Here is a 23,636-nt window from a genome sequence, read left to right as displayed (position 1 = left end):
CTTTGCTTGCCAATTCCTTGCAGAATCCACAAGGCAAAGGCAAAATCTAGTTGCTAACAAAGTTCTGCAACTTCCAGAGTTCTCAGAGTCCAGAGGTTCTGAGTCTAGATGTCTTGCATGTTGTCCGACGTCTGTCAGACGAACCCTTTAGAACGTCTTCCACATTTTCACAGGCTTGTTCCAACAACCTCCACATTTCCCACAGATTCTCCTGCACTCCCCAGCACTGCAGCTTGAGTCCTTTTCTGCCCTGTGCCTAGTGGTAGTTGGCCCAGCAACAGAGACAGTCACAAGATGCCTCAGCTGCACATGGGCAAAATAACATTTCTGCCAACTCATGGAGAGCAAACCCCATGGTTCCCCCCCCCCCAGTTTCCTTAACACTTTCCTTATTTCCTGATTAAAAGTACATGATTTAAGCCTTAAGTATATGGCTTGGGTCCAGTCCACCCGAAAGATCCTTTCTTCATATACAAACCTACGTGGATGCCAAGATCCTTTGTTGATCACCCTCTCTTCATCCCATCAACTTCAGAGTAGCAGTTTATTCATTATTTCTTCATTACATTTGTACCTTACCTTTCCTCCAAAGAGCCCAAGTGGCGTACCTAGTTCTCCCTGCTCTTCTTTTCATCTGCACAACAGCCCTGTGAGGAGGGTTAGGCTGAGAGGCAGGGACTGGCCTAAGGTCACCCAGGAAGCTTCATGTCTGAATAAGGTCTCCCACATCTTGGTCTCGCTGGTGGTGATGCGAGAGAGCCATTTGTGTGGTCGCTGCCATATTGTGGAATTCCCTCCCAAGAGAGGCTAGTATGGCTCCCTCCCTGGTAACTCTTCCTGCGGCAGCCTATATGACCTTCCTATTCAAACAGACCTTTTGAAATGGAAGTGCAGACTATTCTGATCTCTGGGATGCTGTCAGGGCAAACTGCATTTTAATCGCTGGTTCTGAATTCATCCTGTTGAGGGTTTTTTTTTAAAAAAATGTTGTTTTTAACTGGTTTGTTTTATAACTTAGTAGTTATAAAGTCATTTAACAATTGTTGGAAGCTGCCTTGAATCCCAACTTAGGAGAAAGGCAGGATATAAATACTGATACTAATTCTAATACTGTATTCCCCTCTGTCCAGCCTCTACCTGCAGCCATCAATGGGAAGCACAAGAAAGAAGCCAGCATTTTAAATTCCAGGCTTCTCTCTCATTCATTTCACAGGCCTCATACAAGCGATTTTGACAAGCCACCTGTCAGTCATGTGGCATCATAAGGATGTGTGGTTGCTGGCTGTGTGGCCTCATCCACCTGCCCAGTTTGGTTTTCAAGGCCAGTCCTGGTAAGAATCCAGGACATGGAGCAAAAAAGTCTCTGCACCCCTGCTTTTAAGGGTAACTTTGCTAAAAATAATTTAGATCACAGGAGGAGAAACCTTTTCCCCCCGAAAATTAAACCTCTTCACTGATCTGCTTGGGGCAGAAAAACAGCTGCTTATAAGTTCACATATATTAATGAAGAATTCGTTTTTAAAAATCCCTTGCTTCTTTGAGCAACATTGCAGTAATATTGCACTAATATTATTTAGAAGAGTTATTCTGCAAATGCCGTTTAATCATGCCCTGCACCTTTTCACAGAATTCCCCCCCCCCCTCGCATGAGTGCATAGACCCTGACTAATCTCAGCTTGAATCTTGTTCTCCCCTGCTTCTTTCCGCCAGTAAAATGATCAACCTTTCTGTTCCTGACACAATTGATGAAAGAGCGATCAACAAGAAAAAGCTAACACCATTCATAATTCAGGTAGGGAATCCTCCTCCAACTGGCTTTCTTCCCCCCCTCACTTCCCCAGTGGGTTAAAATAATGCTGGAGTTGTTCATTGACCCAAGGGGGATGAGGGGTTTTTTTTGCTTTTAATTATTGAAGGGGCCTCTTGCTCTGTGCTTTTGTTTTATATCAAAAAGTAAAAAGGTAAAGGGACCCCTGACCATTAAGTCCAGTCGCGGACGACTCATCTCGCTTTATTGGCCAAGGGAGCAGGCATACAGCTTCCGGGTCATGTGACCAGCAGAACTAAGCCGCTTCTGGTGCACGGAAACGCCGTTGACCTTCCTGCCAGAGCGGTACCTATTTATCTACTTGCACTTTGACGTGCTTTCGAACTGCTAGGTTTGAAGTAGCTGCCTGTAAATATTAATATAGGTTAAAGAACGGGTGAAAAAAACCACCACTGGGTTCGAAGCTTATTAAATGGAAATGCTTTGTAGCAACAGTGTTTGGGGAGCAATTTTTGCTTTGAGCCCTACCCCCCCAAAACCCCCCAACACCTGTTGGATTTGTTTCTGTTTTTTCCGTATCAGGGCCCAAAAACCTAATTCAACAGGCAGAAAAAAGCTTTAACTGCAGTATTTAATGTTGCTTTCAATGAAGCAACATTAAATGTTAAGGAACGCTATATAGCTCAGTGCTGGAACATCTGTTTTGCACACAGAAGTTACCCAGGTTTGGTCCCTAGCATCTTCAAGGTAAAACTCAGAAAGACTCCCCAGAGAGCTTCTGCCAGTCAGTGTAGACAACACTGAGCTAAATGGACCCAATGGCTTGACTCTGTATCAGGCAGCTTCCTGTGCTCCTGCAGTTTGCTAGCATAGGGTTCAAGATCAACAAGACAGGATTCTTAAAAACAACAACAATGGTCTAGCTTTTTCATTTGAACCACTGCACAAATAGCCCCTTTGTGGGGAAAGGCAGTGGGTAAAAGAACAGCCAGGCAATTTTGGGCTTCAGTAATTTAGCTGCAAGGGATGCGGGTGGCACTGTGGGTTAAACCACAGAGCCTTGGGCTTGCTGATCAGAAGGTCGGCGGTTCAAATCCCCGCTCCCATTGCTCCCATTGCTCATTCCCAGTTCCTGCCAACCTGGCAATTCGAAAGCAAGTCAAAGTGCCAGTAGATAAATACGTACCGCTCTGGCGGGAAGGTAAACGGCCTTTCCGTGCGCTGCTCTGGTTCGCCAGAAGCAGCTTAGCCATGCTGGGCACATGACCCAGAAGCTGTACGCCAGCTCCCTCGGCCAATAAAGTGAGATGAGTGCCGCAACCCCAGAGTCATTCATGACTGGACCTAATGGTCAGGGGTCCCTTTACTAATTTAGATACAGTGCACCTGACCACCCATAGAGGGGACAGCTCTTAGGCAAGAGATAACGGTATGAAAGGGATCCCTTCTGACTTGAGCCCCTTCTGTCTTCAGGAAAACCTGAACTTGGCCTTGAACTCGGCCTCTGCCATTGGGTGTCATGTGGTCAACATTGGAGCAGAAGATTTGAGGGAAGGGAAGCCACATCTGGTTCTAGGGCTTCTGTGGCAGATCATCAAGATTGGCTTGTTTGCAGACATAGAACTCAGCAGAAATGAAGGTAAGCCAAAGGCTGCACTCTCTTCCCATCCGGATGATGGACTAAGAACTACCCAGCAAAAGTCACTGCTGGACCCAGCCACCCTCTTATTTTCGTTTGAGCAGGCCAAGTTTTGCATTTCGTTGTCATCACTGCTGCTGCTGTTTTGGAAAGTGGCTGGCCCCTATTTGTGGGTCTGAGCAAGCCAGTAGGATGCCATGGTTAGAATGCTGGGGGTTTTGCCACGGTTAGGGTATCCCTAAGATATTTTAAGCTATCCAGGTGCAGTCCCCAAAACTTGCCAGGTGGGACTGAGAAATCCTCCTGCTTGAAACCCTGGAGGTCCTCTGTCAGTCAGTGTAGACTAGGTCTGGAGACCCTTTCACCCTCTAGATGTCGTTGAAGGACAGCTCTCATCATCCTGGGCTGTGCTTGCTGAGGCTGATGGAAGTTGTAGTTCACAGAATCATAGCATTGTAGAATTGGTAGGGACTCCAAGGGTCCTCTAGTCCAACTCCCAGCAACACAAGGATCACCACTAAAGCATCCATGGCTGATGGCCATTCAACCTCTGCTTAACAATCTCCAAGAAGGAAAGTCCACAGCCTCTTGAGGGAGACTGAGCTAATATAGACCGATTCTACATAAGGCAGTTCCCTATGATAAGTGGAGGGTCAAAGTTGTGTTTCCTGCAGAAAGTCCCAGATTCAGTCTATCACATATCCAGGTGGAGAACTCTGGATTCTGTAGTTGGGGACAGAAAGAATAGCTCAACAGTGCCAGGGAAGGGCCATAGCTCAGTGGCAGAGCACCTGATTTGCATGCAGCAGATCTCAGATTCCATCTCCATTGGCATCTCCAGGTAGGGCTGGCAATGACTCCCTGCTTGAAACTCTGGAGAGCCTCTGCCAGTCAGTGTAGGCAGTACTGAGCTAGATGGATGAAGGGCCTCATTCAGTATTAAGACAACTTACTTCCTCCCTTAGCCAAATGTGATTATGCGCCTTTTAAATTAAGATAGCTTCGTTTGGGAGGAACGAAATGCAAACCTAGCCTCTCCCAATGGTGCCCTCCAACACCCCTGACCCCATCCTTTTGTTTCAGCCTTGGCTGCCTTGCTCCGAGATGGGGAGACTTTGGAAGACCTGATGAAGTTGTCTCCAGAGGAGCTGCTCTTGAGGTGGGCCAACTTCCACCTGGAAAATGCTGGGTGGCACAAGATCAACAACTTCAGCTCAGAGATCAAGGTATCCGTGGGGCTGGAGACAGTGGGGTGCCTTGTCTAAGCAATAAAGAAATGGGCTACAACTGATGTTCTGACTGCGTTGCAATGATCCCACCTTAAACATCCGGTTACAGGCATAGTTCTTGCTTTGTACAGAGAACAGTGGGGGAGAATTTCACGCCCATCTCTTCCGGGTTGAGGGGTTTTGCCGAGGCTGCCTGGTCTGAGGGCCCTTGAAATCAAGTTATCTTTTCAACTAGGGAGGAGCATACCTGTGACGCTCTAGCTTTTATGGGGCTCTCGCCTTCCCTAACCAACATGGCCAATGGCCAAACGGCCTTCTGTGTGCTGTTCATGAGGCAGAAACATTGGCAAGATTTAAACATTGCCTAAAGACCCATCTATTGAAGCAGGCATTCCCAGACTCAACAGATGCATTTATTGATATTTAACATAATATTAAATGAGCAGCTTCTCTGCTTTTACCAATGTATTTCTTTGTATTTTTGGTTTTAAATGTTCATACATTTTTATTTTTATTTATATTTATAAAAACCACCTTATTGTGCTTTATGTAAGCCACTTGAGGATTTTGCACATTAAGTGGTATATAAATATTGCTGAGGGTGAGGATAATGAATTATTCCTACAGATCTTGCTGTAGCTTTGGAAGTGGGAGACACCCCCCTCCCAAAAAGCTGGATTATCTACTAGGGAATATTCCCTGGTTTTTGGAATTGAAACTATTTTCCACTGGTTCCCATCTAACCACCTTACTTCTCTTCTCTCTTTCTCTCATGCTTCCTGGATTTCTGCTTTCCTTCTTTCACTCTCTTGCCTTCCTTTCTCTCCCCCTCCCCTTGCTTTTATTTTTGCAAGCTCACTGACTTCAATAACTCTGTTAAGGTATCAAAGCAATGTATACCTCCTCAGTGTTTTAACTAATTTAATGGTGCCAGGTCTTGTATGTGTCTTCTGCCTTGCAGTAGGCAAACCAATGGCTGACTCTCTTCTTCCTCGTTTTTGGTCTGCTCCAGGACTCCAGAGCATACTACCATCTCCTCAACCAAATTGCACCCAAGGGACAGAAGGAAGGGGAGCCTCAAATTGATATCAACATGTCTGGCTTCAGTGTAAGTCATCCCCATTCTTGGGCTGCTACAAATCTCTTTAGCATCGGGACATTATAGTTGCCTGGCTTTTGGTTAATTTAAAACACCAGATGCTGTTGAAAGAAAGTGGCACCTTCCCACTGAATTTTGCATGCGCAGCCCCATGTAGAACCCAGGTCTTCTCCATGCATAGCTTTATAGCCCTTCCCCTACCATACAAAGCTGCCTTCTACTGATTCAGGCTGTTGGTCCATCTGGCTCACTATTGCCTACACTGACTTGCAGTCTTCAGAGTTTTAGGCTTTGCAGCACTACTTGGAGATGCTGGGGACTGAACCTTCATGCAAGGCAAGTGTCCTAACACTGAGCTGTGGACCTCCCCCACCCCAGCTTGTTTTGTTGGTGGTGGGTGGTGGGGAGGGTGAGCCCTCAACATGTGGGATTGGGCAATCAGTCTGCTAATCATCACTGCCCTGTGATGAGGTTGAAGAAGGTCCTCTTGATAGTTCATGGTGCTATCCCTGCTTTTCCAGGAGAAAGACGACTTGAAGAGGGCTGAGTGCATGCTTCAGCAGGCAGACAGACTGGGCTGCCGGCAGTTTGTCACCCCAGCGGACGTTGTAAGTGGCAACCCCAAACTGAACTTGGCTTTCGTGGCCAACTTGTTCAACAAGTACCCGGCACTCACCAAGCCTGAAAACCAGGACATTGACTGGACACTGCTGGAAGGTAAGGAAGGGCTGCATTTCCTCTCCAGGGTTCTTGTTGGAGGGAAGAGGGTAGTGTGTGTGTGTGTGTGTGTTTGTGTGTGTGTGTGTGTTGCAGAGGTGGAAAGCTGCAGGTGCTTTTCTCTCTCCTGCACTCAAAGAATTAGCCATGCACATTTCCTTATGTTTAGAAGTTATGCAGGGGGCAACTGGGAAGAAGACATTTCCTGGAGACTCACATGGTGTGTTCACAACTCTCTCTTTCAGAAACCATGCTGCCCTGTTCTGCCCAAGCTTTGCAGATTTTTAATGATTAAATGGATTTTTTCTCGTATACTTGGATAACTTTAATTTTCACTGTGGTTGCATTAAAAGTTTTCTGATATTTAACTTTTTAAGCTGCCTTCAGTGTTGTTGTTGTTTTGTAAAAGGGGCACCTAATTTCCTGTCTGTCTCCCCCACCCCCCTTAACTTAGGTGAGACCCGAGAAGAAAGAACATTTCGCAACTGGATGAACTCTCTTGGCGTGAGCCCTCATGTGAACCATCTCTACGGGTAAGTAGCAGGCTCACTGCCTGCCTTGTTTGGAGCAATCGGTTTCTGATACATAGAAGGGGAGTGCCCATTATCCCTGACCATTGGGCTTGCTGGCTGGTGGTGATGAAGTCCTTCTGCATCTGGGGAGCCACAGAGGGTTTTCATCCCTGCTGGAACCTACAGGTGACTCTACACATGTGGGGGTTATGTTCTGGGGCCCTGTGCATGAAATCGTGTAAAATGGGGAGCACCCTCTAAATGCCCTTTCAACGCCCTCTCTGCCACTTCCTCTTCAATCCTTACCAAAAATACTGTATCCAAATATATCCACAACTAGAATTGAAGCTCTAGGGAGAAAGCCGCTGCTGCTGCTGCTGTGCTGCCCCACACACCAGTTGTTAGGCGGGGAGGGCGAGCAGTATAAACAAAGCCTCAATGCCTCCAGTCTCTTCGGGGCTTCCTCCTTCCTCACATGTCCTTTTTGCGCTCTGGGGAGGGTCTCTTCATGAGCCACCAAGACTCCAGCTCTCGCCCACCTTTTCTGGGTTTGAATTGAACTATTTAATTATTTCCTGGCACTGCGTGTATGCCCAGTTGTGTGTGAGTCGATTGCATGTAACTCCTGCGGGGGTTGTTTCTGTATTTTAAATATTGAGCTGGTTTTGCTTTAAAAAGAAAATGCCCCATGTGGCAAAAACACATCAACTATTAATTGATGCTCTCTGTTTCCAGTGATCTGCAGGACGCACTGGTCATCTTGCAGCTCTATGAAAAGATAAAAGTTCCTGTTGACTGGAGTAAGGTCAACAAGCCCCCGTACCCAAAGCTTGGAGCAAACATGAAAAAGGTAACGATGCCTGCTGGCGGCACTGCTGCTTAGAAACGGTTTTGTACAAATTCAGGGTTCAGATTCAGTTCACATCACAGACGGAGAGAGCCTGCTGCCTCCCACACCTCCCCAGCTTGCATAATTGTGTTCTACAGCACACAGAACACCTGGCAACTGTGCGTGGTAGGAGTAGAGGAAGCATCACAACAAAGATTCTTCCCAGGAAGGTTTGCCCATAATGGCTGTTTTCATGGAGGAAGGGAAGGGAAGGGAAGGGCTGTAACTCAGCAGAAGAGCACCTGCTTTTTCAGTGGTGGTTCCCCAATTTGTGGAATGCCTTCACTAGTGAGGGGCACCTGTCTCCATTATTATTAACATTCAGGAGGAATTAAAAAACTTTCCTTCTCACTCAGGCATTTGGGAGATGGGGAATATTGTTCCAAGTAACCCCAAGATTTTTCTATTTATTCATGGAATCTGTATCCCTCCTTTTTCTCCGAGGAGCTCAAAGTGTCAGACATTGTTCTCCTCCTCCTCCTCCTCCTCGTTTTAACCCCCACAGCAACCCTGTGCGGTAGATTAGGCTGAGCGGCAGTGACTGGCCCCTAAAATCACCATGTGAGAGCTTCATGGCTGAGTGGGGATTAGAACCCTGGTCTCCCAGGTCCTAGCCTGACACACTTGACTGCAATACAACTCCATTTCTGCCCAGGTGGGACTGCACCATAGTAGGCTAGCTGGATTGCATCAGTATAAGGCACACCACACAATCTAACCTCTCTCTCTCTCTCTCTCTCTCTCTCTCTCTCTCCCTCTCCACAATTTCCTCCTTTCCCCACGAGCAGCTGGAAAATTGCAATTATGCCGTCGACCTAGGGAAGCATCCGGCAAAGTTCTCCCTGGTTGGCATTGGCGGGCAAGACCTCAATGACGGCAACCCAACTCTCACGCTGGCTGTAGTGTGGCAACTGATGAGAAGGTATCACTGAGCTTTAGTTTTTGACATGTGCAAATGCTTCCTTGCAGGACTAAGGCCTTGGTGTGGGCTGGCCACAGGGTTTCCACTGTGGGCAAATGTTTCAGAAAATGCTTGGGGCCTTTTGTGTCTGGTGTGGTTGCTTTTCCTGTTGTTAACCCAGCTTCTGCTGTCACACGGAAAAACAAAGAAGGTCCACTGCTGCAGCTTCTTTCTCCCCCCCCTTTTTTTAAAAAAAGGGAAATAAAAATTTGTTTGCTTATTCATGTGGAAAATTAGGGTCTGGAAAGAATTTGAAGCTCCAGCTGTAAGGGAATGACTATGGAAATGTCTTGAATTAGGAAAAATTGACAAATCAAGAGTTGACAACCCCACAGCATATGGAGGGCGCCCCCTTCTGATTTAGCACAAGGCCTGCAACTCTTGTCCCTGGTTATCCTAGGAAGACTTCTGAGAAGTTTTTTCTTGCTCATTAGCCACCTTTTCACTGCTAAACCCCAAGCAGGTTATTTTATTTGGAAGCTGTCCTCTGTCTTTTGTGATGAACAATGATATCTCCCTTTTCCTGCTCCTAGATATACTCTGAACGTCCTAGAGGATCTTGGAGACGGTCAGAAGGCAAATGATGACATTATCGTAAGCTGGGTAAACAAGACCTTGGCAGAAGCTGGGAAATCAAGCTCTATCCAGAGCTTTAAGGTGCAAAGCATTCCTCTCTCTTTCTTTTAAAATGGGTATTGGATTTCTTGCCTTTATTCTAGCATAAATATTCCTGAAATGGTGCAGCCTGGTATTTTTAGGTGGGTGTGTCTGAAGCCACATTCTGGGCCTGAGCCCTGCATAAGTAGCCATCCTGACAGGGAAAAACAGGAGGCTTCTCTTGTGGAATAATTTTCCTCGTGCAGACGCCTCTCTTGACAGTGAGCAGTTTGCTAGCTTCTTCTAAATCTGCCCTCATCCACAAATAACTTAGGCCTTGTTCTAACTGAAGTCTGTGAGACTTCAGGCTGTCATCAGTATCTGGGTGTGAGCTGCTGCCGTGAGTTCTTGTTCCTCCATTTAAACATCTCCCTGCTTATAGATAAGGAGGCTACGCTCAAACTATCCTCTGTGACCTGCTACTGCTCTTTATTTATTTATGGAGGTGCAGTCCACCAGTTGAGTGGCCACCATTTGCAGTCTGGCTCACCCAAGGCATAGTTCCGCACGGTTCTCAGTGCTACAGGGCTGCACTAGTGCTGATCCTAACTCAGGGTAAAACTGATTGAAATTAATGGGCGTGGCTAACCGAGATGGTTTAATTTCACTGGAACAGCACTTGAGTGAGTAGCTGGACTTAGCTGGATGCAGCCTGTAGATACTGAATATCAGCAGGGCTTCCTTTCAGCCAGAACTCGCCAGATCTCAGCTCCAGTTCCTTTCTGGTGGGTGCCATTGCCATTCTAAGAGAACAAGGGAGATATTCATGGGGAGTTCTGGTACCTCTTTTTCTAGAAAAACAGCAGTGAATATCAGGTTGTATGGCAGATTCTTAGAGATGATTAAACACCCACAAGAGATTTTTGTAGACCTCAAGAAAGAAATATTGATTCTTCCCAAGTGTAAGAGCTGCTGTTTGTTCCATTGCATTGGTTTTTCCCCTTGTGTGGAGGACTCCCTGGTCCTGAATGGGGTAACTATGCCCCTGAAGGACCAGGTGCGCAGCCTGGGAGTCATTCTGGACTCACAGCTGTCCATGGAGGCGCAGGTCAATTCTGTGTCCTGGCAGCTGTTTACCAGCTCCATCTGGTACGCAGGATGAGACCCTCCATGCCCGCAGACTGTCTCACCAGAGTGGTGCATGCTCTGGTTATCTCTCGCTTGGACTACTGCAGTGCGCTCTATGTGGAGCTACCTTTGAAGGTGACCCGGAAATTACAACTAATCCAGAATGTGGCAGCTGGACTGGTGACTGGGAGCGGCCACCAAGACCACATAACACCAGTCTTGAAAGACCTACGCTGGCTCCCAGTACGTTTCCGAGCACAATTCAAAGTGTTGGTGCTGACCTTTAAAGCCCTAAATGGCCTCGGTCCAGTATACCTGAAGGAGCGTGTCCACCCCAATTGTTCTGCCCGGACACTGAGGTTCAGCACTGAGGGCCTTCTGGCGGTTCCCTCGCTGTGAGAAGCGAAGTTACAGGAAACCAGGCAGAGGGCCTTCTCAGTAGTGGCATCCACCCTGTGGAACCCCCTCCCACCAGATGTCAAAGAGAAAAACAACTACCAGATTTTTAGAAGACATCTGAAGGCAACCCTGTTTAGGGAAGCTTTTAATGTTTAACAGATTATTGTATTTTAATATTTTGTTGGAAGCCGCCCAGTGTGGCTGGGGAAACCCAGCCAGATGGGTGGGGTATAAATAATAATTCATTATTTATTATTTATTATCATTTATTATTATTATTATTATTATTATTATTATTATTATACAGTTCAACTGTGTGTGTTCTGTGTATGAATTGTCTGTCACCTGCTTCCTCAAATTTTAAATTACGTTAACATACTGCCCCCCTTCTCTCATCTAGGACAAGAGTATTAGTAGCAGCTTAGCCGTTGTGGACTTAATTGATGCCATTCAACCTGGCTGTATAAATTATGATCTTGTGAAGACAGGAGATCTGTCAGAGGAAGATAAACACAGTAATGCCAAGTAAGCCTCTTTCCTTCTTCTTCAGTGTCCTATTTTTTTTAGCATTCTACCAAATGTATTCTCATTTGAAACTCCGGCTCCAGGTCTAGTGTGCAGACCTCATAGTCCAAAGACATATGCTGATCCCAGAATTTTTGCTTTCAGGATTCCACATTTAAAGCACATGACTCCCTGCAAAGAATCCTAGTTGAACTGCGGAACTCACTCCCACAGGAGGCAGTGAGGGTCGCCAACTAGGTGGCTTTAAAAAGGGGATTTGGCAAATTCACAGAGAAATTTGGAGCTGTTCGTGGCTATTATCCGTGGTGCTCAGTCTCCCACTTGGGGGCAGCAGTGCTTCTGAATGCCAGTTGCTGGAAGCAGCAGGAGGGGAAGGGGCTCTTGCGATCGGGTCTTGTTTGTGTTCTTCCTCCCAACGAGGTACCTGGTTAGCCACTGTGAGAACAGGATGCGCGACTAGAAGGGCCTTTGGCCTGATCCAGAAGGGGTCTTCTTCTGCAATTTGTTGTGGTTACTGGGAATTGTAGCTCTGTGAAGGGGAAACTACAATTCCAAGGATTCCTAGGAGGAGGAAATCATGTGCTTTAAATGTGTGCTGGATGTGCTTTCATGTATGTTGTGGATCTGCCCATAGTTGGTAAAATGGGGGAAACTATTCTTTGACAGTCTCAGACCCCCAGGGCCTGATTTAGGATGATTTAGGTTTGATGAGGCCCTAAGCTACTGAAGGTAATGGAGCCTTTTATATGTCCAGCTGTCCTTTGTCAACAACAAATTGTCACTGTTTTTTATGTTGAATATATGCTATATGGTAATTGATGGACCTAATAGGTATCTAAAGCCATTTGCACATAACAAATAGGAGCCTACACAACACAAAACACTGTTGCTGAATGTAGGTTTTATTTTATTCATTTTTTATCTTATATTTTGGAAATGTACATCCAGGGGTTTTTTTGTTTAATTTTTTTGGGTGACCCCCAAGAGAGTGGGGCCCTGAGCTATAGTTTGTTTAGCTTATACATAAATCTGGCACTGCAGACCCCACATGTTTGGGTGTAGATCTCTTCCTCCTCCTCCATTGTTGTCAAGTGGCAAAGGGGTTCAAGACACCTGACATCCCTTCATTTGCTCCTAGGTATGCCGTGTCAATGGCTAGGAGAATCGGGGCCCGTGTGTATGCTCTCCCCGAGGACCTGGTGGAGGTGAAACCCAAGATGGTAATGACAGTGTTTGCCTGCTTGATGGGCCGAGGAATGAAGAGAGTTTAAGAGTCCAAGCACCAGAACCAAAGCACCCAGACCAACCCACCCCCACCCCCACCCCCACCCGTTTGTGTCTTGCGAAAGCAGCTGATTCCAGAGGGAAAGGCTGCCAGCTTCTACAGCAGCAGCAGCAGCAACAACAACAAAAGAACTCTTGGTGTGGTTTTTGTTTTGTTTTGTTTTGTTTTTAAAGGTGAACTCTCCATTTTGTCCTGCAAAAGGGAGAAATGCGATGAGAATTCTCAGAGAAAGAGATGGGGGGGAAGCGTTAACCAGCCACAAGAGATCTCTTCCCTCAGATTTTTTTTTTTAAAGAAAGGTTTGTTTTCTCAAGTGCCTGCAAGAAAGCATTTGGATATTTTTGTGGAGCAGGCTGCTGGGCTGGCAGCTGAGGCTTCCATGCTTAGATGCTCCGTTCTTTAGTGGGCTGTCAGAGCTGGCTGGCATCAGTCCTTAATAGTGATGCATCTCACTCTTCTGTCTTAACAAAGGGGGGGGGGGAGTCTAGTTTTTATTTTATTTCAGGTGGTCTTAGAATGTGTGGCAGCATTGAGTTTCCATTGAATTTTTGCTGCGGTTTCATTGAGGCAAAGGCAGTAACCAGAACTGTGTGTTACCCCAGGCACAAAAAGAAAGAAAGAAAGAAAGAAAGAAAGAAAGAAAGAAAGAAAGAAAGAAAGAAAGAAAGGATTCTACATCTTGGCTAATAAAAGGCTGCATTTTGCAGCTAGTTGTAAATTATAGAACTGGGTGAGGTTGTACACATTCTGTAATTCTACATCATTTTCTCAGCAACTATAGGCTGGTAGGTTTAATTTGTCCTGCATGATTTGGGCTGCAACCCTAACCCCACTTATGAGGGGTAAGCCCCGTTGAAGTAAATAATACTTTTGGGTGGGTATGCTTAGGATTGCAGTGACAGTCACAGGGAGGGGCAATGCTAGGTGCTTATTCCCTATCACTTTCACAGTGGAAATCTTAATGTGAAATGCCAGTGGTTTCTAAAATTTCAGCTAGCATGGCCTACACTTCCTCAAACATGCTCTCTGTAAAGATAGAAACTTGTTTTTTGAAAACAAAAGCCCAATTAACCTCACCCAGTTCTTTTCCCAGGGGTCCCGTGGGATGGAAATCTGCACACAGCTGGTCTCAAGGGAGGAGACAGGAAGGGGCAGGGTGGAAATGGTACTTCTAAAGACGAGTCTTCCAGCAGTATTCTCAAAACATGGTGCTGCTCTTATCTTTATTTTTCTTCCGTACAGCCTAACGATGCTTTTTATTCTTTCGCAGGCACAAGCATAGCAGGGTTCTCCCCCCCCTTTTTTTTGGCTAAGTTTTCTCTTTATATATAAAATAAATTCTTTTGTTTTGAGAGCACCACCTTCAAAGGCTACTGCATGCCAACTGCTTCAGTAAACCAAAAGAACCAAATGAATGCCTTTTTTTGTAATATTATCTTGGTTCAGTTTGTATTTTGCTAGAGATCTTTGTTGTTTAACCCCAGAATATGTATGCGAAACATCTTAAGCTTTTAAATATGCACACACACACACACACACCTACCTACCTATCTATCTATCTATCTATCTACAGGGCTTTTTCCCCCCAGCCAGAACTCACTGGAACTCAGTTCTGGCCCCTCTCAGGTGGGGGCACCATTGCCATTATAAGAGAGCAAGGGAGGTGCTCATGATGAGTTCTGGCACCTCTTCTTCTAGAAAAACAACAGTGTGTGTGTATGTGTGTGTGTATAGAAAAGCATGGCAGATGAGACCAGGCCAATTCCACAAACAGCAGGGACCAGTAATTGCGGAATGTGCTGAGATTTCAGAAACTATTTTTTTATATAAATAAAAAAGGGAAATGTTATCAGCAATGAGAAGGCATTCTATCCATAGGAGCAAGTGTACTCTGGCTTTGGCGAGCTGTTAGCTACCCTTCAGGTCATATTGTTATCCTGAGCTATTCAAAATGATGTAATATGGAGACAAAGCAAAAGTTGTTTAAAGTTGAAATAAAGTTGTTTAAAATACAGACCAAATCTGATTTCTGTCAGTGTGCCAGTTTCTCGCACCTCCTGGTTCAAGCCCAGTATAAGGATGTCAGAAGAGCCTGCTGCTGGATCAGGCCAGTGGCCCAGCCAGTCCAGCATCCTGTTCTCACGGTGGCCAACCAGAGATTGGTGGGAAGCCCACAGTCAGGATCCAAGCACAAGAGCAGCTCTCCCCCTGCTGCCCTTCCCAGCAGCTGGTATTCAGAAGCATGGCTGCCTCTGACCATGGAGGCAGAGAATAGCCATCATGACCGGTAGCTGTTTGCAGCCTTCTCCTCCATGAATTTGTCCAATCCCATTTTACAGCCCTCTCTGCCTAAGTTGAGGGCCATCATTGCTTCCCAGGGGAGTAAATTCCATAATTTAACTCTGTAACACTGTGTGAAGGAGTTACTGCCTTTTTTCTGCCCTAAATTCAGATTCATTGAATGCCCAGTGAAATTCAGCTTGATGCATGTAATAGCCCTTTCTTGCATCATCAAACACGTGGCTCATAAGAGGTGTTTTGGCACAGGGAGGGGGCATGCAGTAAGCAGGTGCAACCCTACTTCTCAGTTCAAAGCTTGAACACTCCTTTCCACTCACATGACGGGATAGGGGACCCTAAATTAGGATGTGGGCTCCTTCATTGGAGGTGTTCACCATTCCTGTAGGAACAGCTTGCTGAACCAACTCACCCAGGAATGCACAGAGGACTGAGCAACATTCTATGTAAGAGATTCTGGGGACAGAAAACTTGCAATGCAGGTAGCTATGTTCGCTCTTCCCAGCCCAAACAAACAGTTTGGGATTTTGACTGTGAAACAGCATGGAGGAAGGGGTTTTAAAAAATGATCCCAGTGCTCGTGTTGCAAACAAACTGGCAGCTCTCCTCATGGCTGTATTTTGGGTGCGGAATTCAGAAGCTCAATAATGTATCACTTGGTGTAATGTGTAGTTTGGCCCTGTGTCACTGGTTGCAATGAAGCCCAAATGGTGCTGCTTTGTACATTTCTTCTACATCCCTCTGGCATGCCTATCATAGATCATTCTGTACCGGTTGCATTTCTTTACTACTAGCTGGAGAAGCATGCATCTTTCAAAACATACCTTGTAAATAATATGTATCCATATCTTGCAAACTTGCTGGAAATCTTAGGAAGGCTCCTAGTATCCTAAAAAGTGAAGTTATTCTCTGCAATGAAAGGACATTTTGCACTTTGGAGGGTTATTAGTCCTTATTAGATGAAACAAAATGAAAACCTTTGGGGGGCATCTATTGACAAACTCAGAACCTAGAAGAGGCCACTGTTACATTTGCCCTGCCTGTAGTTAGGTTTTCCTTCCCCTTTCCCCAAGGATGGGAGACTGGTAGCCCTACATATGTTACCAGACTACAACTCCCTTTGCCCCAGCCAGCCTTGCCAATGTTCAGGGGGTGGTGGGAGTTGTAGTCCCAGCAACATCTTCAGGACCTCAGGTTCTCCATCCCTGACCAAACCCACCTGCTTCCAAGATGTTGCAAGTTAGGGAGTTTGTGGAGTGTGTGAAGGCATCAGGACCAGAACATTCTGCAAGAAGAAAGGATGGACTGAATAATAACTGAAAGGACTTGGGGAGATGGCTTCCTGTACTGTAACTTGGGGCAAAGAACATACTCTAGTGGCCAGAATTGTGGAAACCTTTAGGGAAAGTTGTATTTCTAAGGTTTGGTGGCTCATAACTTAAATCTTATGGGACGCGGGTGGCGCTGTGGGTAAAACCTCAGTGCCTAGGACTTTCCGATCGTATGGTCAGCGGTTCGAATCCCCGCGGCGGGGTGAGCTCCCGTCTTTCGGTCCCAGCTCCTGCCCACCTAGCAGTTCGAAAGCACCCCTAAGTGCAAGTAGATAAATAGGAAGGTAAACGGCGTTTCCGTGTGCTTCACTGGTGCTGGCTTGCCAGAGCAGCTTCGTCACGCTGGCCACGTGACCCGGAGGTTTCTTTGGACAGCGCTGGCTCCCGGCCTCTTAAGTGAGATGAGCGCGCAACCCTAGAGTCGGACATGACTGGCCCGTACGGGCAGGGGTACCTTTACCTTTAACTTAAATCTTGTTTTAGAATAATACCAGAAAATGATGCCATAAAAACATATAGCAATAGAAAGATTATTTAATGTGGAATATAATGCAACAATTATTTTTTTCATCTTTATTGTATCAAAAGGTATAGCCAAATAACCAGAAAAAGTAAGCACAACTGCCTTGTGTGGCAAGAAGTAAAGGTAAAGGGACCCCTGACCATTAGGTCCAGTCACGGACAACTCTGGGGTTGCGGCGCTCATCTCGCTTTATTGGCCGAGGGAGCCGGCGTACAGCTTCCAGGTCATGTGGCCAACATGACTAAGCCGCTTCTGGTGAACCAGAGCAGCGCACGGAAATGCCGTTTACCTTCCCGCCGGAGCAGTACCTATTTATATACTTGCACTTTGACATGCTTTCGAACTGCTAGGTGGGCAGGAGCAGGGACCGAGCAATGGGAGCTCACCCCGTCGCGGAGATTCGAACCGCTGACCTTCTGATCAGCAAGTCCTAGGCTCTGCGGTTTAGATTTCCTTAACTCAAAAGTGGCCAGTGGCAAATGGAGTGTAAAGAGTTGACTAGTCACCTAGAAAATGGTGTCATAGCCCTGACCTAAATCCAATAGAAAATCTGTGGAGCAAATGAAAGGAACTATTTTAGTCAGGGGCAATCAAGGAATAAAGCACAATTGATACAAGCAATCATGCAATCTTGGTTTCACATTATAATACCTGGTGGCCTAAACTCCTTGGTTCACTCCATGGGATGCGGATGTAGGGCTGTGATTGTGGCCAAAGGTTTCCATACAAAGTATTAAAACAGAAATGGTGAGAAGTTATGAAATACCCTTTATCATTTTTTTGTGTGTTTAACTTATTTTATTTGGCTATACAGTAGTTTTTTATAGAATAAAGATAATTCATCCCAGATTGTTGCATTATATTCTTCATTATAATCTTATTCCAAAAAAGACTGATGTTATAAGCCATCAAGCCTCAGAAATACAACTTTTCCTAAACGTTTCCATAATTTTGGCCACTAGTGGGGAGCGGCCATGAGCTCAGCGGCAAAGCGGATGGTCCTTCCTTGCCGATGGTCCCAGATTCAACCCTGGCATCTCCAGGTAGGACAGGGAAGCCTGAAGAGCTGCTGCCAGTCAGTGCAGACACTGCTGGGCTAGATTAGACTCGGCATAAGGCAGCTTCCCATGTTTGTTTGTTTATCATCTTCATCATCATTTTAATAACTTAAATATTCACTTAATATAACAACATCTTTAAACAGTTTGACAGATTGCAATCATGATACCAGAAGCAAAAAACAAAACAAAGCAGAGTATCAAAATACAATAAGAACCCAGTAGAACTTTACCAAAACAGAAACACTGAAATTATGCCTGCAGGCTGTTACAGTGATTCAAAGAAAAGACAGTGACCCATGTTCAAACCCTAAACTGGTTAATCTTAACTACTGCCTGTTGAAACAAGCCAACTTTACGACCCATGGTTCCCATACTATGCACACAAAGACTCAACTTTAATCCCTGACATCATCAGACAGAAAGCTCAGATAGGAAGTCCCTGGAAGGACCCTTCTCTGCATAAGACCTGCATGGGGAAGCTGAGCTGCAGCCCACAGAACCCACACCAAAGCATCCTTTGGCAGTTGTCTTGGAACAGGCAGCAGCATTCCAGATTAAAAGCCCAGAGCCCTGGCGGCTAACTTGACCTACTGAACTTTTGGCTCTCTTAAGTATCCATATGCCATTGCCCAGCCAAACCACCATGAAATTAGTATCTCACGAGCATGTCTGCAGCCAGTGGCGTAGGTTGCCAGTGCCCGGGGCCACAAGGAGCGGTGGGGAGAGGAGGGAAACAGGCAAAGTACACATGCACGTTAAGCTGCCCAACAGCACCCACATCACCCAGGAGATTACAGCCACAGAGATCTGAAAAGAAGAGTTGTTCATTCTCTGGAGAGGTCACTTCCTGGTTTGCATGGAGCGACAGAAGCACACAGCTGTATTGAGGCAGCACCGGGTGTTGAAATTTTGCACCCCTAACGATTTTGTGCACTGGGCAGCCGTCCCTGTGCCCCTCCCCCGCACTATGCCACTGCCTGCAGCATTAATCACACTTTTGCTAATTGATAGCTTGGCGGGGGCTAAACTGTAATCACAGTTTATTAATGGACAGGGAGCAAACCCCCCTCCAAAAAAGGGATTAGAGAAATAATCTGTCCCTTTATAGCAGGCAGCTTGAAATTAAGGTGGGTTACAAAGCCTTGACAAGGAGATTGTGGATACCCAGTTGCTTAGGTAACGAGAACACAGCTGAGTACGAGGCCCAACAGGCAAGGAGGAGGCAAAACGATTTCTCAGCAGCAGCAACAACAACCAGGGGAGAAGCCCCGCTTGGGTAGGGCCCATCACAGCCTTCTTCCTTTATGACCCCAGACCGTGGCGGGCAGCTGGGCAAGGCCCCCTGAGCATGCTGGCCAAGCTGAGATGTGTTGTGAATGGTGGGAAAGGCACAGTGCAAGCCCTCAATGACCCCTTGGTAGGTGAGGATCCAAGTGGCAAACCACAACATTCCGCAGTCACACTGCCAAGGGTTGTGTGACAGGAAGATGTATCTCAGCTTGGGCAGCTCTACCAGGAGGTGGCTGGAGAGGTAGCTCAGGTTGTTCCTGTTCAAGTGGAGGAAGTCCAGTTCCTTCAAGTGGGCGAAAGCAGGGCCTGCAGTCAGGGAGGGGAGAGAAACTGGATTTCATTTGCATTTCGATGGCAAGCAATCAAATTCACGATTCTCAAAGCAATAGGCAGACTGAAATGCAGCTGGTCCTTTGACACATGCCCTTCTCAGAACTTTGTGATGTGGTTCTACAGACAACCAAAGCACAGATTAGGCAGAAATGTGCATAAATATGCATATATACATAGTACAATCACAACTTACATGCATTTAACTGGCGTGATTCCAGCCGTGTGCAGTTGAAGGTTGGCTGGTTGAAACACTGCAAGCAAGATGGAGAACTTGGAAGAATTTTTTGCACTGCATTTTCCAGGTGTGGAAAGAGCTTTTAAGCTCTCTGCCTCACTTGGGGGGCAAGGCCCACTTAGCATGCTGGCTCCAGAAGGCTGGGGATGCTTGTGCAGTGGCAGTTCCAAGGGGGCAGTTTGAATATACACATTTTCAAGTGTACACAGAAGCCTTGGAACTGAACCCACACATAAGCTGTGATCATACTGTGTACAGTGGAACCTCGTGTTACATACCATCCTCCTTGCGAATGCTAGGAGGTTACAAGCTCTGCTAATCCGGAAGTAGATGCACCTTGTTGTGAACTTTGCCCCAGGATGCAAGTGGAAGTCGTGCACCGGCAGCAGTAACAGGAGGCACCATTAGCAAAAGCGCGCCTCAGGTTATGAACAGTTTTGGCCTAAGAACGGACCTCCGGAATGAATTAAGTTTGTAACTGGAGGTACCACTGTATATACACAAGGTTCAAGGTCTTTGCATGAATTTACAAAGCCCAGAACAACTTAGACTAGGCCAGCTCAGGGACCACCTAAATCCTTATCTCCTTGCTTGATCAGTGAGATCAACACTGGAGTGTTATTGATCATTCTTTGAGTTGGTGAGGCTCACTTGATAACAGCAAGAAATAGAGACTTTAGTGTTATCAGCACAGTCCTGCAGAATGCTCTGTCAATAGAGATTCAGCAGATCAAATAATAAATTAATAAATATTGATGAAAATTTTGTGTGCGAAATTCACATTAGTAAAAATCATTTGTGCTGAGAGTATATTAGCCATATGTATATTAGTCCATTGTTTCTTAGCTTAATGTATACAAAAATGTGTTTATTAGGTACAATTATCATGTTGTTGTTGCTTTCAAAGCCACAAATTCCTACAGAAATGTGGGAGATTTTAGAATTTAAGATGGGGGGGGAGGCATGATAAACTAAGAGGAACTGAAATGGACAAGACCTGTCCATTCTTACCTGCAATGGACAAAATCCGGTTGTTGTTGAGGTAGAGCCTCCTCAAGTTCTGGAGACTGTCGAAAGGGCAGCTGATCCTGGTGAGCCGATTGGCCTCTAGGTGGATGCTCTTGAGCTGTGTCAATCCGCTGAAGAGCTGATTAGGCAAATTAGAGAGACGGTTGTGTCCTAAATTTAATGTGCCAAGCCTGTCCAGTTGGAGGAAGGCGTCCTTCTGGATGGTCCAGATGCGATTCTTCCGGAGATTCAGCTCTCTCAGGGCTCCCATGTCCTTCAGGGAGTCTCTACCAATGGCTTCGATGTGGTTCCTCTCCATTGACAGCTGTGTGAGGCTCGTCAGGCTCCGGAAAGCTTGTGGGATGTAACGCATGTTGTTGGAGGTTAGGTCGAGGGCTTCCAAAGAGGGGAGGTGGGAGAAAACAAAAGGGTGGATTTCAAAGAGGTTGCAGTGGGATAAATCCAAACTGATGAGGTTATGAAGGCCTTGGAAGGTGTTGGCATGGAGGTAGGTCAGCCTGGGGTTCCTGCTGAGATATAAGACCCGCAGGTTGCAGAGTGACTTAAAAGCTCCCGGGTACAGGAAAGTGAGGTTGTTGCGATCCAGCCAGAGGCTGTTCAGGTAGGTGAGGTTGCTGAAGGCGTCGGTGGTCAGCAAGCGCAGAAAGTTATTGGACAGGTTCAGCGAGATGGTGGAAGCAGCAATTTCCCTAGGGAGGCTACGGAGTCCAGCGCTGTTGCAGTAAATAGTGGCACCAGGGGAGCAATTGCACGAGGAGGGGCAAGTCGAGGGGCCCAAGCCAGGCCTCAATGAACTGGTGAAGATCAAAAGAAGAAGCAGGAGGTGCATGTCCCAGCATTGGATAAAGAACGCAGACTGCCTTGCAGAGAGAAATGGCAGAGGGGACTGAGATGAATGAGGTGGCTTTTGACAAGTGAAATGAAGCCAAGGGAGATTAAGCTTCCTATGAACAAGGAGGGATAAAGTTCTTAGTCAAATGAGAGCTTAGAAGGAGGACTGGCCAAAGAGTGAACAAATCTGTCTTAAGTTCAGTTCTCTGCATTTCCACATCAACTTACAGCTCCATTTTCAAAACCAACCCGTAAGAAATTTAATCTGCATTTTAGTAATAATTCCTCCTGACCCATAATTTGATCTCAGAACCACTGGCAGTCATCTTTGAGAATTCCTGGAGAACAGGCGAAGTCCCGGCAGACTGGAGGAGGGCAAATGTTGTCCCTATTTTCAAAAGGGGGGAAAGAAAGGACCCAAATAATTATCGCCCAGTCAGTCTGACATCAATACCAGGGAAGATTCTGGAGCAGATCATTAAGCAAACAGTCTGTGAGCACCTAGAAAGGAATGCTGTGATCACCAATAGTCAGCATGGATTTCTGAAAAATAAGTCATGTCAGACTAACCTGATCTCGTTTTTTGACAGAATTACAAGCCTGGTAGATGAAGGGAACGCAGTGGATGTAGCCTACCTTGATTTCAGCAAGGCATTTGACAAGGTGCCCCATGATATTCTTGTAAAGAAGCTGGTAAAATGCGGTCTTGACTATGCTACCACTCAGTGGATTTATAACTGGCTGACTGACCGAACCCAAAGGGTGCTCATCAATGGTTCCTCTTCATCCTGGAGAAGAGTGACTAGTGGGGTGCCACAGGGTTCTGTCTTGGGCCCGGTCTTATTCAACATCTTTATCAACGACTTGGATGATGGACTCAAGGGCATCCTGATCAAATTTGCAGATGACACCAAACTGGGAGGGGTGGCTAGGACAGGATCACACTTCAAAACGACCTTGACAGATTAGAGAACTGGGCCAAAACAAACAAGATGAATTTTAACAGGGAGAAATGTAAAGTACTGCACTTGGGCAAAAAAAATGAGAGGCACAAATACAAGATGGGGGACACCTGGCTTGAGAGCAGTACATGTGAAAAGGATCTAGGAGCCTTGGTTGACCACAAACTTGACATGAGCCAACAGTGTGACGCGGCAGCTAAAAAAGCCAATGCAATTCTGGGCTGCATCAATAGGAGTATAGCATCTAGATCAAGGGAAGTAATAGTGCCACTGTATACTGCTCTGGTCAGACCTGACCTGGAGTACTGTGTCCAGTTCTGGGCACCACAGTTCAAGAAGGACACTGACAAACTGGAACGTGTCCAGAGGAGGGCAACCAAAATGGTCAAAGGCCTGGAAACGATGCCTTATGAGGAACGGCTAAGGGAGCTGGGCATGTTTAGCCTGGAGAAGAGGAGGTTAAGGGGTGATATGATAGCCATGTTCAAATATATAAAAGGATGTCACATAGAGGAGGGAGAAAGGTTGTTTTCTGCTGCTCCAGAGAAGCGGACACGGAGCAATGGATGCAAACTACAAGAAAGAAGATTCCACCTAAACATTAGGAAGAACTTCCTGACAGTAAGAGCTGTTCGACAGTGGAATTTGCTGCCAAGGAGTGTGGTGGAGTCTCCTATTTTGGAGGTCTTTAAGCAGAGGCTTGACAACCATATGTCAGGAGTGCTCTGGTGGTGTTTCCTGCTTGGCAGGGGGTTGGACTCGATGGCCCTTGTGGTCTCTTCCAACTCTGTGATTCTATGATTCTATGATAATTTTTGTATGCAATTTTGCTCAATGCAGACAGTTTTGCAAAGCTGTCTCCTCAATATAGATGCTGTTCTCATTTTTATGCACACTTTAACCCAACATTTGCAGTTTTAGAAACATTAACCAGGATGGAGAACCACATTGCAAACATTAGGAAAAGTGAAAATTCCAATATATGTGTTTAAGTT

The 23,636-nt window shown here is 46.1% G+C and overlaps 2 protein-coding genes across 5 annotated transcripts in view; one reads left to right on the top strand and one right to left on the bottom strand.

Moving 5' to 3' along the window:
- The window catches only part of LOC310698787 (plastin-3), a 70,830-nt gene extending 56,061 nt beyond the window's left edge, over positions 1-14,769 (top strand). For all 4 annotated transcript variants that reach the window (XM_083486433.1, XM_083486434.1, XM_083486432.1 and 1 more), the window contains 11 exons: positions 1,711-1,792; positions 3,242-3,407; positions 4,491-4,633; positions 5,649-5,744; positions 6,257-6,452; positions 6,907-6,985; positions 7,700-7,814; positions 8,642-8,775; positions 9,348-9,471; positions 11,339-11,463; positions 12,602-14,769. In XM_083486433.1, the coding sequence (XP_083342559.1) occupies positions 1,711-1,792; positions 3,242-3,407; positions 4,491-4,633; positions 5,649-5,744; positions 6,257-6,452; positions 6,907-6,985; positions 7,700-7,814; positions 8,642-8,775; positions 9,348-9,471; positions 11,339-11,463; positions 12,602-12,734 (1,393 nt within the window). In that variant the 3' untranslated portion in view covers positions 12,735-14,769. The remainder of the gene's footprint in view (positions 1-1,710; positions 1,793-3,241; positions 3,408-4,490; positions 4,634-5,648; positions 5,745-6,256; positions 6,453-6,906; positions 6,986-7,699; positions 7,815-8,641; positions 8,776-9,347; positions 9,472-11,338; positions 11,464-12,601) is intronic.
- A 3,051-nt stretch (positions 14,770-17,820) lies between these two features.
- On the bottom strand, positions 17,821-21,975 carry LOC310698720 (uncharacterized protein). Its single transcript, XM_083486123.1, has 2 exons — positions 20,831-21,975; positions 17,821-19,557 (listed from the first exon to the last, which is right to left on the bottom strand). The coding sequence occupies exons 1-2, from the start codon at positions 21,675-21,677 to the stop codon at positions 19,094-19,096; spliced, it is 1,311 nt and encodes a 436-aa protein (XP_083342249.1). The 5' UTR covers positions 21,678-21,975; the 3' UTR covers positions 17,821-19,093.
- Between the last annotated feature and the right edge of the window lie 1,661 nt (positions 21,976-23,636).

Source organism: Podarcis liolepis (assembly GCF_965112155.1).
Source record: "Podarcis liolepis genome assembly, chromosome: Z".
Lineage (NCBI taxonomy): Eukaryota > Metazoa > Chordata > Lepidosauria > Squamata > Lacertidae > Podarcis > Podarcis liolepis.
Note: the sequence above shows the minus strand (reverse complement) of the source record. Positions and strands in the feature narration are given on the sequence as shown.